General features: G+C 36.9%; 1 protein-coding gene across 1 annotated transcript in view; it reads right to left on the reverse strand.

Moving 5' to 3' along the window:
• LOC134853032 (uncharacterized) overlaps positions 1 to 18,463 on the reverse strand; it is a 43,372-nt gene that overhangs the window by 9,244 nt on the left and 15,665 nt on the right. The window contains exons 2-3 of the mRNA XM_063868956.1: positions 11,054 to 11,134; positions 7,644 to 7,712 (exon numbers count right to left, since the gene is read on the reverse strand). Coding sequence (XP_063725026.1) covers positions 7,644 to 7,712; positions 11,054 to 11,134 — 150 coding nt within the window. The remainder of the gene's footprint in view (positions 1 to 7,643; positions 7,713 to 11,053; positions 11,135 to 18,463) is intronic.

Genomic DNA, 18,463 nt, shown 5'->3' on the forward strand with positions numbered 1-18,463 from the left:
CTACTACATGGATACTTAACTACTCCATCGGATACAAAGAGAGACTACGTACCCTGAAGATCTTACCACTCTCAATGTACATCGAACTCCATGATATACTGTTTCTTCAATCGGTCATGGACGGTAAATACAGCGTCAGTGAAGATTCAATTCCAATATCACTGAGAGAAAGCACCACGAGACAATGCAGCGAATTCGAGCTCAACAAAAACCGCATCAGCAAAACAGACGAAAATTTCTGGACGAGAGCCCCGAAACTTTTCAATATACTCCACAAACAGTTTCGCGACAACCAGACGAAAAAACAACTGACAGAAAGTTACTTCAACTACTTTGAAAACAGTTACAATCAGCTAGACACATGCACCTGGCGTGTACTGTGTTCCTGTGGATCGTGTAACCCCTACCAAAAACTCATGCCAGCTGTAAACTGAAGGGTTGACACCCCTGGGCCAATGAGCCCTAAAGCCTCTACTACTACTACTACTACTACTACTACTACTACTACTACTACTACTACTACTACTACTACTATTCCGCCCATCACTAAACACCGCCATAACCTGCCCCCCTGGGCATCGGGCGAGGCGTCGCATCTGATGAAAAAACTCAGCACACTACGTAAAACCAAGAAGCCAAATGAAACGAAAACAAACATCATTGAAGAAAAAGTCCGTGAACAACTGAGGCTCGATCAGACTGAATTCGAAAGCAAAACATTCATGGATCGGAATTTCTCCAAAATGCACAAGTATTTCAGAAGCATACGACGCAGCCACCAAACTCCTCCTATTCTAAAGTGGGGAAGCATTTCAGCTTCCAGCGATGCGGACAAAACCAACCTCCTCAATCGCTATTTTCATAGCGTGTTCTCTCCTCCAGAAACTACTACTGCTATATACGATCTTGAATCTGAACCTGCGAGCAAATTAGGGTCAATCACAATCAACGACCAAATAGTCAGCAATGTAGTCTCGAAACTGTCTTTGGCCAAAGCCCGAGGATGCGATGGTATACCAAACATCCTACAAACATCCTACCGACCCTCCTAAAGCGAACCTGTAGGAACAAAGGAGTCTTTCCTGAGCAGTGGAAAAACGGACTAACCATCCCCGTCCACAAAGGGGCGACAAACAAAATGTCTCAAACTACAGGCCTATAACACTTCTTCCAGCACTTTCAAAAGTCTTCGAAAGAATCATATTCGACGCCCTCTATCAACACTTCCGTCCTACATTAAATTGTTCTCAGTACGGGTTTCCGCCTAAAATATCTGCAGTTTTACAGATGTTGAGTTTCCTCGATAACATCTACAGTTGCTTAGACGAAAATTCAACTGGTTTGCACGTGCTATATAAAGACTTTGAAAAGGCGTTCGACAAAGTTTGTCACAGAAAGCTTCTAGCCAAACTATACAACGTCGGGATTCGAGAAAAACTTCTCCAATTGATTGAAAGCTACCTGAGCCATCGAACACCAAGAGTCAAGATTGGCGACAATATCTCTATACCATTGCTGATCACAAGTGGGGTACCGCAAGGATCTATCCTGGGTCCGCTTTTGTTTTTGATTTATATTAACGACCTACCCAACGGCATCCACTCTGCTCCGTTCAGTTTTGCTGATGTTTACAAATTTGTATCCCGCGATCCCGCAAGCTTACAACTAGATGCCAATACACTTATGCAGTGGTGCGAAGAGAAAAAAATGCGAATCAACAGTGGGAAATGCAAAATGCTGTGCCTGAAGAGTAGATACAATATTCTTATGAACCATGATACAGTAGATGTCACGGATGAACATAAAGACTTGGGAATTATTATATCGAGTACGCTTGATTGGAAAGCGCACGCTAAAACTCGCTGTGAAAAAGCGATCAAAGCTTTCTACATGATTAAAAGAAACTCTTCGCCGTACATCACCCAAAAACTCAAAGCTGCTTTACATTGTGGATACATTGTACCAATATTGACCTATGGCTCACAGTGTTTGTACTTCAATAAAGGAGACCTCAGAGTTATTGAATCAGTGCAAAGGAAATCAACCTCCTGGATCCTCAACTACCCAACACACGTGAGCTACAAAGAAAAACTTCATCTCCTAGAGCTGCTACCATTATCTCTTTATATGGAAATGCACAGTCTACTTTTGTTTTCTGACATCATCACCAATAAATACGACTATGATTGGTCACAATATGTATTCTTCACCAACTTTACCGGAACTAGGGTGTCAACTCATGATATCATCCAAACAAGAAGTACAAATAAAGCGAAGTGAAGAAAAAACTTTTGGTACATCGCTACAAAACTTGTGAATAAACTCAATCACGTAGTCGATTTCTTTTCATCTGGCCTGAAACAAAGACTTACAAATCTTTACTGGTCGCACTTCCTGAACAACTACAACGAACTTGATGCATGCTCTTGGCGCCTCATGTGCGACTGCGAGCGATGCATCTGTAAACAGATACATTTGTAATTATCTTTCGGGGCTTACCCCCCTTGAGTTTATACTTTGTTTAAACTCTGAATTCATTATTATTATTATAAAGGCATTAAACATGTAGCTCAAAGTTTCTCCAACTCTTCCAAAAATTGCCGCTGGTCCTCCTCAAGCATGATGATGGCCGACATTCCTCCGCTTTGTCCAAGTCATCGGTGACCATTGCGCCGCTAGAGTCTGCACTATATCGGCTTGTTCCGAAACCATCTGTTCAGTGTCCCAATTTTCGATTTGATCGACGACCAAATTGCATGATGTTGAATTGTTCATACTGATCGCCGGCTGTACTGCTAGTTGACCCATTACCGTCAATTTCCCGTGTTCAACTACTGGGCCCGAGGTTGTTTTGGGGTCCTCTAACGGCGAAAGAAGTGACGATTGATGTCCCTGCTTATCTACTACAATACTAGCAGTCAAAGGACTAATAGTGTCGTTACTGCTAATTCGGCGCGATGCAACCACTGCATTTCCTGATTCGGCTGCTATTTATCTAATAGTGCGTGACCCGCTTTATCCAGAGCCTCCCTCAGTCGCTGCATCTCCTCTTGAGCAGCGTCGACCAGTTTTACCAACGCCGGATCTTCCGGCTTTTTCGAGTTCGGGCCTCCAAACCCTGATGAAATGCTTGCATGCGAAATCCATCCACATTAATGCCATAGGCGTCGACCAACGACGGTAAACCGTTTGAGTGCTTGACACTTCGATGCATTTTGTCGAGCACATCCACGAAGTGCTATGACAAGTTTTCGTTTAGTCCGGTAAAATCGTGCTGAACATAAGCGTCGCACGAATAGAAACGACACATTTACCTTTTGAAAAAGGTATCCTCCGCACTACGTTTTTTTGGGTTTGGGATTTTTTTTTTCGGGCTGATTGGCACTTTTTTATGTGGTGTCCGCTCCCCATTTGGGCTCCCCCCACCCCGACTTGCCTGAAGCTGCCTGTGGTAGCACGTCAAGGTCTTCATCCGACGTATCTTTGGCTGTTACCACATTTATTTCTTGCGTTTTTATTGTGACTGCACTGATGAAAAAACGCTCTTCCAAGAATTTCGGTGATCGCATATCCCTGGGTGGCCTCGTATTATGGCGCAGTAAAGGGTTTAGGAGCCTATACCAATGGGCTATTCGTGCACGGCCCCTCTGGCAAAGAGTTGTCCGGTGTATGGCTCTACCACACCGGTCTCTGTTTCAATCGTCTCCAGGGTCGTTGTCAAATCGCCTTCCTCTTTGCCTGGACGACTCCCTGCTGTGTGCCCAAGTCACTTGAGCCATGTGTTGTCGTGTTTTGCGCATCCTCCTACTTGTCCGTCGAAGATAACACGATCGGTGTTGACTGTTTTCCTCTGGTTACGGTCTCCATTCTTACAATACTATGTTCCTCCAAACTCGAAAACGGCACAATAAGAGGGGTCGACGGGATAGTAACTCTCGTGTTTTCTGCTGCCCACGACTGTTTCTGATGGCATTGCTGTCAGCCGTCGGGTATCCGTCGTCATCAAACTGACGATGAACTATCAATCTATATGGGGTTGTTCACGGTGCCCGTGACATCGCCCAACGGTCTTCGTGGTGTTGATTCTGTGAGTATTTCGGATGTGGCCTGTAACGCCGCTTTCTTGCGGGGATCTGTTGGCCGTGTCGGCGAAGATTTGCCCAGCGTCGTTAGTACCTCTGAGTCAAAGCCAGCTAAACTAGTAGAAAATTTAGAACTATGTACCACTTTTCCAGATTTTAACGTAACCGTATGACCTGATTCCCGTATAAACCTCTCGTTTAAAATTTCAAAGAATGGCTGCAACTTCAAGCGATCCTGATTTTTCTGAAAAATATTATAACTTTTCTGTTGAGTGGTTGAGGCAGGCGCCTTATTGGTGGAACTGCTCGGTTCTCCACTCTGGAATGGCGTTGACTCCGCCAGCGGATTTTCTACTCGAATGTACAAGCCCATGGTAGAGTTTTCTATATTTAAACTTTTTATCGGTAGTGGATTCAATAGCTTACAATTTGAGCACTGCTCTGTGCTTGAGTGGCTTGGAGCTCAAACTTTGATTGAATGATATTTCTTAAACGCGTCGATGAGTTTCTTCGCTGCATATCCCTTTCGATGACGTAATCATCGCTCCGTTAAGTTTCATACATTACGTCATTATTTCGGTTGCGCGTTCCAGTGTTACTGGCTACCGATGGTTGAAATAGGCTATTAATACTCCTAATTTGCGCTACAACAAAAGTTTTGCCCACTTCCGACACTGGTGGAGCGTCTCAATAGGGGTGCCTGGATAAATTTTCAATGAATCACATCTTTTTCCAGGGATAAGCTCGAGTTCATATTCGAAAGTTAACAAACGATCGACCCAACGAGCTAACCACATGTGAGTTGTTTTAGATTTCTTCTCTTCTGAAAAGCAAGATAAAAGCAACTTATGAGCCGTAAAAATCTTGAACGGAGACCCAAATAAGTAGTTCTGGCCCAAACAACCGCTACAAATCAATAACTCTAACTCAATAATACTGTGATTTAGCTCGGCTTCGTTTAAGAATGTAGAATCATAAGTGATATGTTTACAGCCGTTGGTATAAAATTGCTCATAAGCGGCCACCAAACGTTGTTTTGAAGCGTCGCATTTCATTCTTATGTGTTTCTGGACGAAATTTCCGACCGTTCATTTTTCATTTCGGTAAAGGCCTTTTCATGATTAGAACTCTTTCAAACCTAGAATATTTTGTCATCAAGTTGCGAAACGGCTCCGTTGTTGCCGCGAGATTTTGAATGTATCTAATAAATTGGTTGATTGACCCAATCAATGACAAGATAATGGCAAAAATTTCTGAATTTTTTCAAATTAACGGTAGAATCGAATTTTCTTTCTACGGGAACTGTACATTCATTGGACAGTCGAAACCCCAGCCACTCTATTAGCCTTACAAGATTGTCTATTTGCTCCATTTGATTGCAGCGTTAAAATTATTCAGTACGTTCAGAACGGGTTTAATTCACGCCAATGGTATTGTTCAGACCCTCTTGTTGCAGCTAAATTATCATCTAGGTAAACATGCACCCCGATTAATGCCCCAACATGGAGTCCATCACACGCTGAAACTCGTTTGGCATAACATCAAAAAATTAGAGCTCCGTTTTGAAGCGGTATGCACCCGCTAGACTTCTACCAACTGTAATAAAGTTGCATTGGCGACTCGTTTCTTCTTTTATTTGCATCTAAGAATATGCATATTTCAAAAAAGAATCGAAAAGCAGTTTGGTGCAATCGCTGATAGCCAAAGCACCATTATCAACCAACTCATTCAAGTTTGGCATTTGATACCGATTTCGTTAAATCTGTTTTTTTATCAATTTCGAGTTTCAGGCTAACTTAACTGATGTCGTCCGTTTTGCTATAGAACACATTGCGAAAATCATTTTGGACTGCGTTTAATGCTAGGTAGCTAATATCATCAGTTGTTTATGCTGTCTCACCAGTCTTTTTACGCAGTCAAGACCTCCACACATGTGATCTTCTAGTCCATAGACTTCGGATAGGCATCCTGTTTTGCCGTAACGACCGTAGGCAAGATGAATCTGTCCTCTGTGCATTTTCCCATCCTGACAAAATGTCCATCCTTCAACAAATTTTCGATTGTCTCATAAACCTTGGGTAAGATATGTATTGGAACTCGCCTCGCCCTTCATTTGTATAGGCCGCAGCGGTTGAAGGAAATGCGTTCGTGTTTCACAATTTTTAAGCAAACCCTTCCGATCAAACAATTTTTCAAAGTCTTCCAAAATACGTTTGATGTATTTAAGTTGAAGGAGCGAGTCTCGATTTGACTCTGGTCTTGTGGCCTCTGCCAACATCATTCATACCCCGTGAAACTCGCTCTTGGCGTATTTCAATCCCCAATGACGGCAGTAAATTGTTTCCAAGGATGTCCCTCTGGCCGCCATAGGTAATGAACAATTCCACACCCTCGAAAAACCAACCCTCGGATTCAATTCTGACTACTACTTGTCTGATGATTTTGATGATGTCGTCCATTGCGCTATAAAACACATTGCGAAAATCAATTTGGACTCCCTTTACTGCTAGGTAGCGATCCTGAATTTCAAGTTCGTAAAGCTTCTTCTGAGAAATAAACAAGACAGGGCTAGCACAATCTATCCGAAATTCCGTTTCACATTTGTTTTTGCCTAATCGCACGCTTAACAGCTTTCAATTCTTTTTTCCTTCCTCATTCTACACAGTCCTTATGGCAAATACCCCAAATTTGTCCTCTTCTATCTGCCTTTCCAACTTATGGATCACTTTTGTATCGAACTGATTAAAATACCTTACGTAGAAAGCATCCTTTGTCAATTTCCATAGCTCGGCGAAAGTAATATCGACAATTTTACTGTTCGGATTTTTTTGAAAGAATTATTGTTGCCCCTGCTTCCCCAACCATGAGAACATTTTCGACTTCAGTCATTTATCGGTCTCTCCTCTCTTGCTTTTGCGGAACAGCCGTTTCTCTTCATTCAATCACCAAGTTTCTTCTTCTCTCCAGACTCTTATCGCCACTGCATTGCGAGCCTCTTTTTTCGACCCCACCTGGTCTTCTTCGGTACCCGCCGGCTCTTCTAATGTCGGATACGTCGGATACGTTGCCGCAGTGACGTCTAGTAAATCCTCAATGTCGATCTCCTCTTTGGCAACGACCACTTACTGGAATTTTTGGGCCCAGTCTTCCCAAGGGACCGGCGGTTCCTCAGAAGGGCCATTCCAGAATATATCCAGCCCACGGTAGCTAGATTTGGTTGCTGGCTGCGCCATATGGAATTTTTTTATCCTCCGTATAGAAATAAGCTGTGTTTAAGTTAACGATTGAAAAAGATAACGTTTTTGATTTCTATGAGACACGTTCACCACTGGCGATACGCAATACCAACCTTCTCTACGACGTTGGCCTTGATCATGTTACATAAATCACATACGTAATGATGAATCTAACATAATTACAGAACCAGTTTACCAGTCTCCGCTACAGAGTAATTAAAGTAATACAAGTTTACACTATTTTCTAAGATGTTTTAGGACAATTTCAAAATAATTTCACTTTTTTTCTTATATGAGTGATTATTAAAACCAAACTTGGACTTGCCTGGTAAGGAAGAAGGTATGTAGTCGATGAACGCATGTCTATTCGAATTGGAGGGCTGGTTGTTCATTCCTGAAAAAAAGAAAACAGATTCAACAATTCAACAACTACCAAATAATGAACACCAAATAAAATGCCCATCAATCAAAAACTTTTGATATTGAAATTCTGACGCTGATGATTTTTTGAAATCAGTGTTCAGTCAAGAAGGCTTCAAAACCTACGCAACATCCAATGCTCATAAGATCATTAATTTTAAAAGACCATGAATTGTAATCGAACAAACATGTTAAAGTACATGTCTTGGTCTGCAAAAATCCATCCTATACCGTAATTATTTCTCGCCCTTAGGGGCTTGGCGTGGTCAAAACGAAAGTAGGACTGATAAATTCAGGAGCAGGCTAATATATCATAATAATATATAATATATTAATTTTTGACTGTTATATAAACAATGGAAATGATAAAGAGAAATCACTTTGCTGTATAACTAGCAAATAATGTTCTAAGCAGACCATTTATTATATGGACCTTTAGAAATCTTGTTTTATTCAACTTTTTCCTGAAATTTGGTTTCCTTAGTTAGGTTAAATCAATAAAATTGGCTAGTAAGCTCAAGAAAATTAAACTGGAAGAGTAAAAATCATTGAAAATAGTCTCTCCTAGGTAAACTAGACTTAAATTATAAGTTACTGGAGGCTATAACTTACTGGAATGGGTTATAATGGGATAGACCCGAAGTTTGTTTAGTGATAAGTACTCCTCGCGCGCACTTGACGTAAGAGTTTTACTTTTGGTCATAGGTGAATCACTTTGAAGTTTCGAGGATAATAATCGATCATATGGGATTTTATAGTTTTTTTCTCTTAGCTTCGAAGACAATCAAATATATATATAATTGTTTAAAAAGGTTTGTAAATTTTAATTTTTTTCAAAACAATAAAAACCATTCTTAATTAACTTTTATCGAAAATTTTCATATTACTTTCAAAAACGTTTATCGAAAGAAGCATAATCCAATTTAATTGATTATAATGAATGCGCGCCCCGGAGTTCCATGGATAATAATCGATTATAATGGAAAAATGTTGTCTAAAATGTTGTCATTATAATCCATTATTGTGGCAAATTTAGACCACGTAATCGATTATATTGTCATTTTAATCAATTATTTTCGTAAAAACACAATCCATTAAAATCCATTATAATGAATCATAATCCATTTAAAATCAATAATCCATTTAAAATCCATGGGGGTGAGGGCGGGGTGCTGAACCCATTTAAAATCCGTGGGGGTGGGGGCCAAACGGTGGGGGCTAAACTGAGAGGGGGGTGGGGTTGTAAATCATAAACCCCCTCCCCCAAAGTCTACCAATAAATAACCCCCCATAAAGGTGTCGAATGCGAATGGCGGTTCTGGTAAACTGGCAGGGAGGTGGGTGGGGGTGGGGTTAAACGGGGGGGGGGGGAGTGTAAACAGGGAGGAAAACGGGGGGGGGGGTGTAAACAGGGAGGAAAACTGGGGGTGTAAACAGGTAGCAGGGAGGAAAACGGGGGAAGGGGTAATCAGGGAAGGGGTAAACGGGGTATATAAGACCAAATTATAAAAATTGAAAAGTGAAATTCAACATTTTATGAGGCTTAAAAACCTAATACGTAGCAACTGCACTAAACAGGAAATGCGATAACTTCGAAAAAAAAGTTGTATATTTCATGACTAACTTTTCAAAAAAATCTATTACAATCGATTATAATTGATTCTAATGGGTTATTTTGCCTCGAAATTATGTTTCATTTTCTTTCAAAAATAATCGATTATGATCGATTATTTTCGGATTTTATTGATTAAAAAAATCGTTTCATCATAATCCATTTTTAATTGATTATAATCGATTATTATTAAAGTTTATTGAGACAGACCACGAAAATTCAATATCATCGATTATTATCCATGGAACTCCGGTGCGGGTGACGTCCATTTTCTAATCTTTTGTGTGCTAATTTTTGCTCATAAAAATTGTAAGCTTAAGCATATAATTATGTTATTCTTTGATTATATTTCTGTTTTTCTCTTAAAGTCTGTTTTTCTCTGGGTTGTGGTGGTTTCAACATTAGTAAAAAACTACAAACAATTTTTTCCCTCAAGTTATGCCGTTTCTTGTTTCTTGCGCCTGGTTTGATGATAGAACTGTACAAACGCGTAGAATGTTTTTGAATTAGTGTTCTTTAAAAAATAAATTTAAAAAAATCACAAAAAATTGGAATATGGTTTCAAGAAAAACTCGGAAACTTTTCCTTATTTTTGCACTGAACATAAAAATATTTTTGAAGAATTTTTCGACAGGAAAGTGCTAATTGAAACTTCTAAAACGAGTTTTATTTTAAATCAATTAAAAACTTTTTATATAACTAGCCAATTTATAGGTATAATCTGTGTTACTCCAACGCTTACTCGAACTAGCGTTCTTCAAAAAATGAATCAATTAAATCACAATCAAATAAAATCAAAATATATTTGATTGTGAGAAAAAAAACTGTCTAAAACTTTTCCTAGTTTCTGCACGAAAAATAATTATCATCATTAAAAGGATAAGGCGAGGATTTAAGGGGACTGAGTTGATAAGTTTTCCAACCGCTAGTAGATACGACCCGGTGGCCTAGTAAAGGGTGATACTTTTGTTGATTGCTTAAACTTTCTGATGGTGATTTTTGGTTGCCTTTTTCCTTTTCATTTGAGTGCAGTAATTTTAATAGAAAGCTCATGTTCTTTCCTATATTTAATTTTTTCCAAAATTGCTATATTTTATTTGTTCCAAAACTTAAAACGAAACCAAAATTTACATGGCTAGAAGAAAATTTGAGCATAATCAAAGTTGAATACTTTTTCCTGAAACCAAAATCAGTCTGCAAAATGGGTCTTCACTTCATTTATTTACCCTTAGAATTCTTTTCAGATACTGAGACATGTTTTTGATTTTTTTTTCTGGGTTGTGAATGAAAAGGTCACCAGTTGGGTATTCATTAGTCTCGAATTCTAAATTCAGTCTTCTTTGTACCAAAACGAATGAACACTCCCGTCAGTACCCGAAATAATCATCTCAGAATTAGAAAAGAGTTAGCCGATAAACTTTTGGGTCGTTACCGCACACGACAGTTCCTGGAAACATTTAATGTAGAGCCCCATATCCGGTAAGGCACTGTCTAAAATATGTGAAAAAAAAACCTGTTTGTCCAATCAAATCTGGCCAAAACTTCCACAATCACAATGAAATAAACTTTACGAAATAAGTAAACTACCGCTACGTATTGATAACAACTATTATATCTTTTTGTTTCAGTGCTATTTATTTCTATAATTGCAACTATATTCTTCTTATTTACGAGCAGTGACAATTTTTGAGATAAATACATACTAGTAACTACAGTAAGGATTGGCGTCGGCGGGTTCGAACTGTTGGAAAGTGTCGCTTCTTCTGCTTCTAGATGCTGTATGCCTGAAATCAAATAACTTGTTGATATCTCTTGTTCAGAAATTGAGTAAAAAAACGGCTAAATTAGCACAGACATCGACTTCGATTGTAACATACTAACATACACTTAAGTTCTTTAGCATTCCCCTTCTTTTATTTTGTTGATAGCATGCTTTTAAGTATTGAAAAAGACAAAAAAAATGTGAATTTCATTTGCTGATGCTGTGTTGCTATTCGCACACATTCAAACTCGCACACCGACATTCAAAATGGAAAAGACAGAAAAGATATTTGCAAACTCGTCAGAAAAATAGATTCCAGCTTTAATTTCAATTTTTTAATTTGATCTGCAAAACGCAGCGTTCTTACAAAATTCATTAATCAGTTATGAAAAGTCTTGTCAACAAAAACTTTCGAGTCAAAAAATTAAAACAAAAAGCAAAGAAATCAGGCTAACTAATTCTTTTGCCTGGTGGAATTGACGTGAGGGCCAGAACGTTCATACTGAGATTCCTACTATATTTTGTTCAGCTCATTATTAAAATTTAAGTTGTAGCGCTAAATTGAGACTGCGGATCGGTCTAATGTATTTGTATTTTTTTTTGAGCCATGAAAAACTTTTTTTGAACCAGTGACGAATTTGACCGGAATCAAATGTAGCAAAAGAAGCAAAAGAAGTTCCAGGGCTAGATTGTTCTGAAAATAGTTTAACACGCGATGAAAAAATGACGTGGTTGGCGCTCAGACCTTGGCTGACACTTCTTAAAAATCAATTTATTACACGAACTCATGAATTTGCCAATGATGACGGATGAGTATCCTTTGACTTATTTGAATTATTTAAAATGTGTTAAAGGTTTATTTTATCATTCTAATCATCCAGTGATTAGAAGAACACAATAAAATTTGCGAATCAAGTCATGACTGAAAAGTTCGAAACTCACCTGGCCTCGACAGCGCTGTTTTTCTTTTGCGAAAGAAAGAAACGGAAATAAGTTTGAGCAACAGAAAATTTAGTTAGAAAATTTTTTTCGGTTTTTTATAACAATCTCTCAGCATCTACGGTATCTACAAAAATCTTCAACATCAAAAAAAAAAGAACGATGGCCGATTACTGTGCAAGTAGCACAAATTGTTCCGACCATGGTCTTTGAAAATTAAAACATTTTTTAAAATTGGTGTCGTTTTTTTCGGCGTGGAGAAATATAGGAAACTGAACAAAAAACGAGAGATCTGAAAAACCGACAGAAACATATAGTAAATTAAGCAAAAACGTTTTTTCTGAAAAAAGACAAAAAAAATTCATTTTTTTGCAGCTTTTATTCCAAAAAGGGGCTAAAATACTCATCAAAATTAACATAAATCGAATCAAATTAAGTTGTTACAATTCAAAGTAGGCTACTGTAAGCTTTAAAGCCAATAAGATAAGCTTTTGTAAACTGAAACACACCTGAAATCTAAGTTCCTCCTTATTTTTTCAAGTGGTTGGAACAATTAGCACTCTTAAACTGGAATTTTATGAATAATACTCGATAGTATTTGTTTATTAGATTATGTATCTCTAAAATTGAAAAAAGAACATTTCCACATTTAGAAAAACCAAATCATGTTTTTGTTTCGACCATTGAAAATGGGGAAAAATTTTATATTCCGATGTATTTTTTTCACCTTTTTTGTTTTTCACAAAAAATCAAATATCACAAATAATCATCGGAACTAGTGGAGCGATATATCATACGAAAACCCTATCAGTCGTGATTCGAACTACTTTTGAACACTTTGATTTTTGGTCTAATTTTGAGCTAATAAGTTGAGAATGCAGGCTTACAATTGCTTATTTACGCTTAACTTAGGCCGTGAAAAACAATTACACAGTAAATTAGTTTTTGGAGTATTTATTGCCATTTTGGGAATCAAACGTTTTAAAAGTTCAGGCTATTCATGCAAAAAATTCAAAATTTTTTTGAAACTTTTTTTTCAGTTGTTTGTACCATTTTTTGTTTGTTTTTTTTTTAAGTCAATTTTCTATAAAAACTGATTTCCAATATATTTCCAATATAGCATTATGACTGTCGAATATGCCTAAGTTCACACCTCGCAGAAAAAACGACACAAATTTGAAAAAAATATATGTTGTATTTTTTAAGACTATGGTCGAAACCTTTTGCGCTACTTGCACAGTAACCGGCTATACTTGTTTAAATATGTAATGTTTTTTTTCCGCTAAAACCCATTCCACTACAATTACTCTCCTTCCACATTTACCCTCGCCATCTCCATGTTCAACCTGGGGTTGTGGGAAAGGAAGGAGAGCGCGGGAGGAGGTAAATTGGAGGGGGCAATAATAATTTTTTCTGTGACAGGCTAGAAAGGGAGGGGGGTTGAACGATTGCGATAACAATATGATAATTGATTATAATCGGATATAATAGATTTGCATTGTTTCGAAAACAATCGATTATAAAGGCTTTAAATCCATAAAAAGATCTTCACACTTGCCACGAAAATTGATTATCTAGACATTTTAATTAACGATAACCAGGGCTTCCGCAAAAATAATGGTAGGGGCCCATTATGGCCATAAATAATGGAGGGAAAGGGCAAAAAGTATGACCATTATGTATGGAACTGCCTTCGATTATGGTCATAATTTAGGGATGACGTAACCCCATTATGTAAAACAAATAGTGAGCGGTGGAATCCCTCATACGCGAAGGACCGAATGCGCCAAAATAAAAATCACACTTGGATCGCTTCGAAAAAGCATGACTCCACGTCACCTTGAGGCTACTCTTTTCCAAAAAGTCAATAAAGAGCTTTGGGATGCAAAACTCGTTTCAAAAAAGTTTTAAAATTGAATGATTTTTGATTTTTCATTCAAAATTATGGAACGAATAAAACCCCATAATGGCCATTGTTTATTTTTCCTGAGCGATTATGGAAATAATGGAGGGAAAAAAGAACGATTATGGCATTATGTAGAGCGGAAACCCTATTATATGGCCACATATTTTGCGGAACCCCTGACGATAACCCTTTATTTTCAGCCATGAAACTTCAAAGCAGGCTAGCGCTCTCTAGCGAAAATTTTAAATTGCTGCATTCTAATTGGTCGATAACTTGTTGATTTAATCTACTTAACAATCTCTCCATTGACAAAAAGGGGAATTTTTAATAGATGTATTTTTTGAACTGTAGTCATAGTTGGAACCTGATCTAAACTACATTTTATGATTGGATAAATTAGATATTTTACCAATGTAAAGTATTTAATATTAACCAATCATGATCCATCTAACTAACAATCCACTTATTTGTAAGTGCTGAAATTACTTGTAATTTCAGCACCAGAGAGATTTGAATTTAACTTAGAAATTAGTTGAACTCTCCCGAGTACTTCAGCAGCCGCAATAAACCAGTATACCCTAGATCTATTGAGCCTAGCAGAGACTAGTTAAACAACCTGAGACTAGATAGTATAAGAGTAAGATTAGGATCGGTATTAGACTAAGAAGTTGCACGAATCTATCCGGCCGAAAATAAGATAGCGTGACGAGCAGACGGTGTACCCTATCCGAAATTACTCTATGAGTTATACCCATCGGACCTAACTCATCTGGTGCGACCATAAGTCTCGAAAAAGACCTTAATAGCTTAGCATTAACCAATAATAGATTAGAATTTAGACAAAACATTTACAAAATGTTATACGACAATAATTTAATCGAAATGTCTCTACGACTCAATAGATCAGAGCCAAAATTCCGAACGATAACAGAACTACCCGGAATTGGAAGAAGACCTCGAACCAGAGACGACATACGACAAAGCAGAAACTTACCATATAGTTATATGATAGTTCGGCAAAAACCAGAACAAACTTTTGTATTTAGAATACTACTAGCAATGAATTTAGATTTTCATTTGCAAACATGAAATTTTGAAGTCAATCTTCAAAACCATTTCAGGCGCTAAACAAAATTATTAATATACAATAACGATTGATAAAAAGATCTCAGATCGTTTTCCTAAATTCTGCAGTAATATACAAAACATGTTTGAAAAATATTTATTGAAAAATCAAAATAAAAATTAGTAGCATGACAATAAATGGTTAGTAATTATAAATCATCCTGTTGTTCCAGCTTCATCGCCTAAACATAACAGCAATCATAAGCTCACTAATATCATAAAAATACTAAATCTATTCCTTACACAAATTTAAAACATTTTAAACTTAAATTCACTTAATTTTAAAATCAGATCATCAAGGCTTATCCTTGGATCTTAAATCATTTTCTATTTAATTAAATTTAAAACTTGATCATCAAGGCCTATCCTTGGATCAAAAAGAACAACTTTGTTCTCCCCCACCCACTTAAAGAGTGTCTAACGACCTCAAACGTCGATTCACTATCCAACCCTTTCTAAAAACTCAGGACTAATAGAAATTTTTGAACAAAACTAATCATTCAAATTAGGATAAACAGTGAAGAACTTCGGTTATTCATCCTTCACTTGATCCCCCCTCTTACCAGACCCAGGATAAATCTTAGACTTAGTAAGTTTAAAATAGTATCTAACGAACTACTCGCGTTCTAATTATACCTGAACCCTGTGGATCGATTTACTATTCTCCAACCCTGAACACAATCACTACCCTTAAGTAAGATTAAGTAAGTTAACACCTTAGCTTATACTAGCCACGAGAAAGTATAAAATCATTCTTCGGAATCGATATACTTTTCTCCCCAACCCTGAACAAATAGACCCAGGTTAGGCTAACAAAAAAAATCGTAAGGACTAACAGTTTAAGCAAATAGAAATCATTTAACAACCTTTTGCATCCGTCATCCTAAACCTTATGTCATTTAAAAACCTAGGAAATAAACAAACAATCGTTTTACACAATTGTGAAATAAATAACAAAAAATACGACCTTGTAATCACACCTCATACACAAACAGTTGGATACATTAGAACAAAACGACAAACATTAAAGAGAAAAATAATAACTAAACAAAGACAAATAACACGAAAAAGATTTTCAAAAAATCGAAACGCATTTTCAGAATCAGAAACCAACAGTTTAGACGAACTTTATAAACTAAAAGAATCAATAGATAAAAATTGCCCAATTCACGATCAATTATATTTCTCTGACTCAGAAACAACTTCAAATTCATCAAAAAGAGGAAAAAGAAGAATAAAAAAGCAGTATAAACACAAACCAGTACATTTATACAATTGGAATCAACCAATTAGACACATTGATAATTACATATTAACAGTCATCGAACGAAAAAATGAGCTCAACGCACACCCCAGGTGAAGAAAGTCCAGATGATGATGATATTTTCCCCTTTATCGTAGATGCAACCACTGATAGAGGACAGCATATATTCTGCAAAAATTTACTCTTAAATTTGTTTGAACCCGGAATCAGTCCATGTAAAACAGAGTTCCCAGATGTAAAAATCAAAAGACAAATTATCGATCACTATCTAAAAGATATATGTAACCTAACACAACAATACGGAATCTACTCCATAGAATTCAGCTCACCAAACCAGAATCACAGTAAATATATAATTCAAACAGACGACCTTGATTTAGAATTCTCAAAAGTATTCTCAGAATATATAAAAAGCATCCAATATCATAACTCACAAAGAGCAAACTCCATATTCACCAATGAAGTTTTTGCGATAATATATAGTTATATCTCGATATTAGAAAACGAAATCCAGATACCAAATGTCTCACCGACAGAAACATCTAAACATATAAGAGTACGACATGAAATCACACTACTCTCTAGTTTTCTAAATATAATTAAAGAAAATTTCACGAAAGATGAAGTTTCACAACATACAAAACACGACTTACAAAAAATCTTGGCATGGTTCATAATAGATTATTTCACACATAATATTGATTTAATTTCACAAGCAAGAAAAAATTTTAGACCCCAAAACTCAAACGATGATACTGCCATCACAGAACAATCAGACTATGTTTGGGACCCCGAATGGTCTCATCCCGCATTCATAAACTTCTCACAATCAATCTCAAGTCAAGCAATAAGTACGATATCTTATGTAAGAGTTTATGTACGAGTACTACCATTAACCATTGATGCAACACCATTAAACTATAATACATTTTTACCCGATATGCAAAATAATAGTTTAAACTCTACAGTCATACACAATGAAAACCTCAATGGAACTAGGAATCTTACTCAACAAGATATCCAGACACCATCACACTTCATAAATGAAGAAATCGTACACACAACAACTACACAACAAAGTATTTCACCAATACGTCCAAACTTAACAACACCAAGAAATACAAATCCTTCACAAACACAGGTAACATTACAATCAACCGTTAAACCTTCGGTTGCCCCAAAATATTCACACATGGATTACCAAACATACAGACCCATGACAATACCGCCAAAAACACGCAAAACGTTCAATAGAAACAACTTTGCAGACCATAATTATAATTACACACATCCATCAAAAACAAATTATCAACCACGAAAAAATTTTAGTAATTATACAAGATCTCGAAACTGGGATAACCCAATGGCACCACCTAATTCAGTAAATTTCCAAACAAATTTACATCCTCCACAGGATCGTAGTGAAAACTATCCATTTTTTCAACAAAATAAAAATAAAAAACAAACATCTTATCAAATGGATTACTTATCCTCAGATGATGATTTCTTACAACCAGATATATTTACACCCTATAATCAAGAATATCGTGGACAAGGAATACAGAAACCACATACATATCATAGAATTTTTTCTCCACAACCAATAGATACACAAAATCAACATCCAATTCAACAACAAAACCCAATTAATACACAATCTTTTCAACCAATTCAGCAACAAAACCCAATGATTGCAAACTCGTACCAACCAGCACAAATGCAAAATGAAATACCACTCCCATATTATCTTCAACAACACGAAATAACAAGAAATCAACTTTCAAATTTTTCTCAAATGCCAAATGCAGCAGAATCATTACAAATGACGATGAATCCATACCTTATGGGTGGATCATCAATAACATCAAATAAACCTTTAATGGTATCCACAGGAACAGACCCTGAATATTCTGTAGAAGACTATTTAAATGCAGTCACAGCAAATTTGATTTTAAATATAGGACCTGAACCAATTAATACGCCACTACATCATAACTGGATACATCGACGCACAGCGTTAATACAAACAACTCTAGATGGCGCAGCCCAAAAATGGTTTTCAGTATTGCCTATAGAAATAAAATCAAATTGGAAAAGATTTACACAAGAATTTTCAA

The sequence above is a fragment of the Symsagittifera roscoffensis genome, chromosome 8 (assembly GCF_963678635.1).
Source record: "Symsagittifera roscoffensis chromosome 8, txSymRosc1.1, whole genome shotgun sequence".
Classification (NCBI taxonomy): Eukaryota; Metazoa; Xenacoelomorpha; order Acoela; family Convolutidae; genus Symsagittifera; species Symsagittifera roscoffensis.